Here is a 3,007-nt window from a genome sequence, read left to right as displayed (position 1 = left end):
ACTGCAAGACTATCATCCCGATCTATTCTTAACAAATTAGTACTTAAAATTATTTATGAAATAATTATCATATTTATAAGTTACATTTGGTGTCATTGTTCCATGCTGGAACAAGAATTTTTGGTGCATGTCTTAGTTGTTAGTAGTCAAAACCCAAAACATAGTCTCGCACACTTGATAGAAATTAGGAATTATGGAGTGCCCAGGTAATATGAGATGCAAGTGGCTTAGTTCTTCCTCTAGTAGTTTCTAAGAGAGGATTATTCAGGTGCTTACATAAATGTCTCTCAAAATAAAATAAAAGGTAGAATTCGGGTACAAAGTAATAAAGCCCACATCATTCTGCCGGATGAAACTAAAATCAAGTAGAGCCAATAGTCTCTTCTTGTCTGCACTATTACCAGCAGATTAAAAAGGACATACCAATAGGAAAATGACTTGGAATATTACCTTAAAAAAAACTTATCCACTTTACAGAAAAGATAACATCAGTAGAAAAGATACTAACATAAGTAAGATAACAGACCAGTTAACATCAAAAACTTGGACCACAAACACAAAGTTCAATCCAAGTAGATTAAATCATTAAACCATAATAATAACAGGGGAAGCTACAGGATCCAAAATGTCCTTATATTAACTCACCCACCCACCACCATGCAATCCATTGCCTAGCTAACTCAATCAATTTTATTCTCTTTGCCTAGCTAGTTTCTCTTTCCAAGTCCCCATACTAAAACCAACCATAGAAGTTCATGGCAGCTAATCCCAATAGACTCTCTCTAGCCATGGAGAGAACTGGCCAATGGTACACAACACCCTTAACTCCACTTTCTTCCATTTTCAAACTTATGCATGCTTCATGCATACATGCTTACTATTTAACATCTATCATCATGTTGACTATATTTATAACTTTGATTATTATTGCAGGGTTTTCTCTCAAGAAATCCCAACTGATGTTATAGTTGAAGTTGGAGAAGCTCGTTTCTGCCTCCACAAGGTATCCATAAAATGACTCATGTGAATTATTGTTCATAAGTTAATAAGTGCTTACTTCTTTCGGTGCATGTTTATGGTAAAAAAATTAATGAAAGTTTTTCAATATTGTTGCAGTTTATGCTGGTGGCAAAGAGCAACTACATCAGAAAACTAATAATAGAATCAGATGAAAGTGAACTCACCAGAATAGATCTCTCTGATATACCAGGAGGACCTGGAGTCTTCGAGAAAGCAGCAAAGTTCTGTTATGGTGTCAACTTCGAGATAACAGTTCATAACGTCGCAGTTTTGCGCTGTGCTGCTGAGTTTCTTCAAATGACTGACCAGTATTGTGACAATAACCTCGCTGGCCGGACAGATGAATTTCTCTCTAAAGTTGCTTTCTTCACTCTCACAGGCTCTGTCGCCGTTTTGAAGTCCTGCCAGCATCTTCTCCCCTATGCCGACGAGCTCGATATAGTTAAACGCTGCATTGAAGCCACCAGCGCCAAGGCTTGCAGTGAGGCTAATTTCCCCAGTCGTTCGCCTGCGAACTGGTGGACGGAGGAACTAGCAGTTCTCAACGTTGATTTCTTCCGGAGAGCCATCACTGGTATGAAGCAGCGTGGAGCCAAGCCTCCAACCATTGCAAGCGCGCTGATTACCTACACAGAGCGATCGCTCCAAGAGCTAGTCCGTAATCACTCCGGCAACGGAATCCGGTCTTCAGGTTACGACGATTCAGACTCCAGATCAATACAACGAGATCTTCTAGAGTCAATTGTGGATCTCTTTCCCTCCGAGAAAGCGGCTTTCCCTGTAAACTTCCTCTCCTGCCTCCTCCGTTGCGCGATCCACCTCCGCGCCTCCACCGTCTGCAAAAGCGACCTCGAGAAGCGAATCTCTGCAATCCTCGAGCATGTAACAATAGACGACCTCCTCGTGATGTCACTCTCATACGACGGTGAGAAACTCTTCGATCTGGAAAGCGTACGCAGAATCATATCTGCATTCATGGATAAGCAAAAAAGCACAGCAGTTTTTACACCAGTAGACCTCAGAGAATCCTGCTCCGGCACTATGCAGCGCGTCGCCAAAACCGTCGACATGTACCTCGCCGAGATCGCCGCGTACGGTGAACTCACCATCTCAAAGTTCAACGGAATCGCCATTCTAATTCCTAAACACGCTCGTAAAGTCGACGACGATCTATACCGCGCCGTGGATATCTACCTCAAGGTAAAAATAAATTTGAATTTCATGAAACTCAAATATTCAATTTATTAACGAAAACGAAACCGTTTTAACTAGTTATAGTTTGTTGTTGCAGGCTCACCCGAAGCTAGACGAGATAGAAAGAGAAAAAGTATGCAGCGTGATGGATCCGTTAAAGCTATCTTACGAAGCGCGTGTGCATGCGTCGCAGAACAAGCGGTTACCGGTGCAGATTGTGTTACACGCGCTGTACTATGATCAGTTGCGGTTGAGGAGTGGACCCGACGATGAAGAGACTGCCGAGATGGAGAGGAACCGGTTACAGACGGATGTGTCGTTGGTGAGGGAGAATGAGGAGTTACGATCGGAGCTGACGAAGATGAAGATGTACATTACGGATATGCAGCAGAAGAATGTTCCTCAGGTGCTTGCAACGACGTCGTCGCAGTTGAGTAAGAAGACGACGTTCTTCTCTTCTGTGTCGAGGAAGCTGGGAAAATTGAATCCGTTCAAGAATGGGGCTAAGGATACGACCCATTTGGAAGATGGGTCTGTGGATTTGACAAAGCCCAGAAGAAGAAGGTTCTCTATTTCTTAAATGGGCCTGGGAAAGTCCTACATACCGTAGTTTATTCATGCTTGGCTTTTGGTGGGGTTTTATTTGATAGCTTTGTGATGAATGTTTTTTCTTATTTTGATGATGTGATTTTGTGATTTATGTTGTATGATATTAGTTGAATATTCATATAGATCATAGTTCGGGTTAATATTTATGAGGAGTTATGCAATGTTCTAGATGTTATTAATGCAA

The 3,007-nt window shown here is 41.8% G+C and overlaps 1 protein-coding gene across 1 annotated transcript; it reads left to right on the top strand.

The window, feature by feature from the left end:
- Nucleotides 1–608: 608 nt before the first annotated feature.
- LOC131623416 (root phototropism protein 2-like) lies at nt 609–3,007 on the top strand. Its single transcript, XM_058894427.1, has 4 exons — nt 609–808; nt 934–1,003; nt 1,117–2,220; nt 2,312–3,007. Exons 1-4 carry the CDS (start codon nt 756–758, stop codon nt 2,792–2,794), a joined length of 1,710 nt encoding a protein of 569 aa, XP_058750410.1. The 5' UTR covers nt 609–755; the 3' UTR covers nt 2,795–3,007.

This window comes from Vicia villosa, unplaced genomic scaffold (genome assembly GCF_029867415.1).
Source record: "Vicia villosa cultivar HV-30 ecotype Madison, WI unplaced genomic scaffold, Vvil1.0 ctg.000063F_1_1_1, whole genome shotgun sequence".
NCBI classification, from domain to species: Eukaryota; Viridiplantae; Streptophyta; class Magnoliopsida; order Fabales; family Fabaceae; genus Vicia; species Vicia villosa.
The sequence above is the reverse complement of the archived record's forward strand: the minus strand, read 5'-3'. Positions and strand labels throughout refer to the sequence as shown.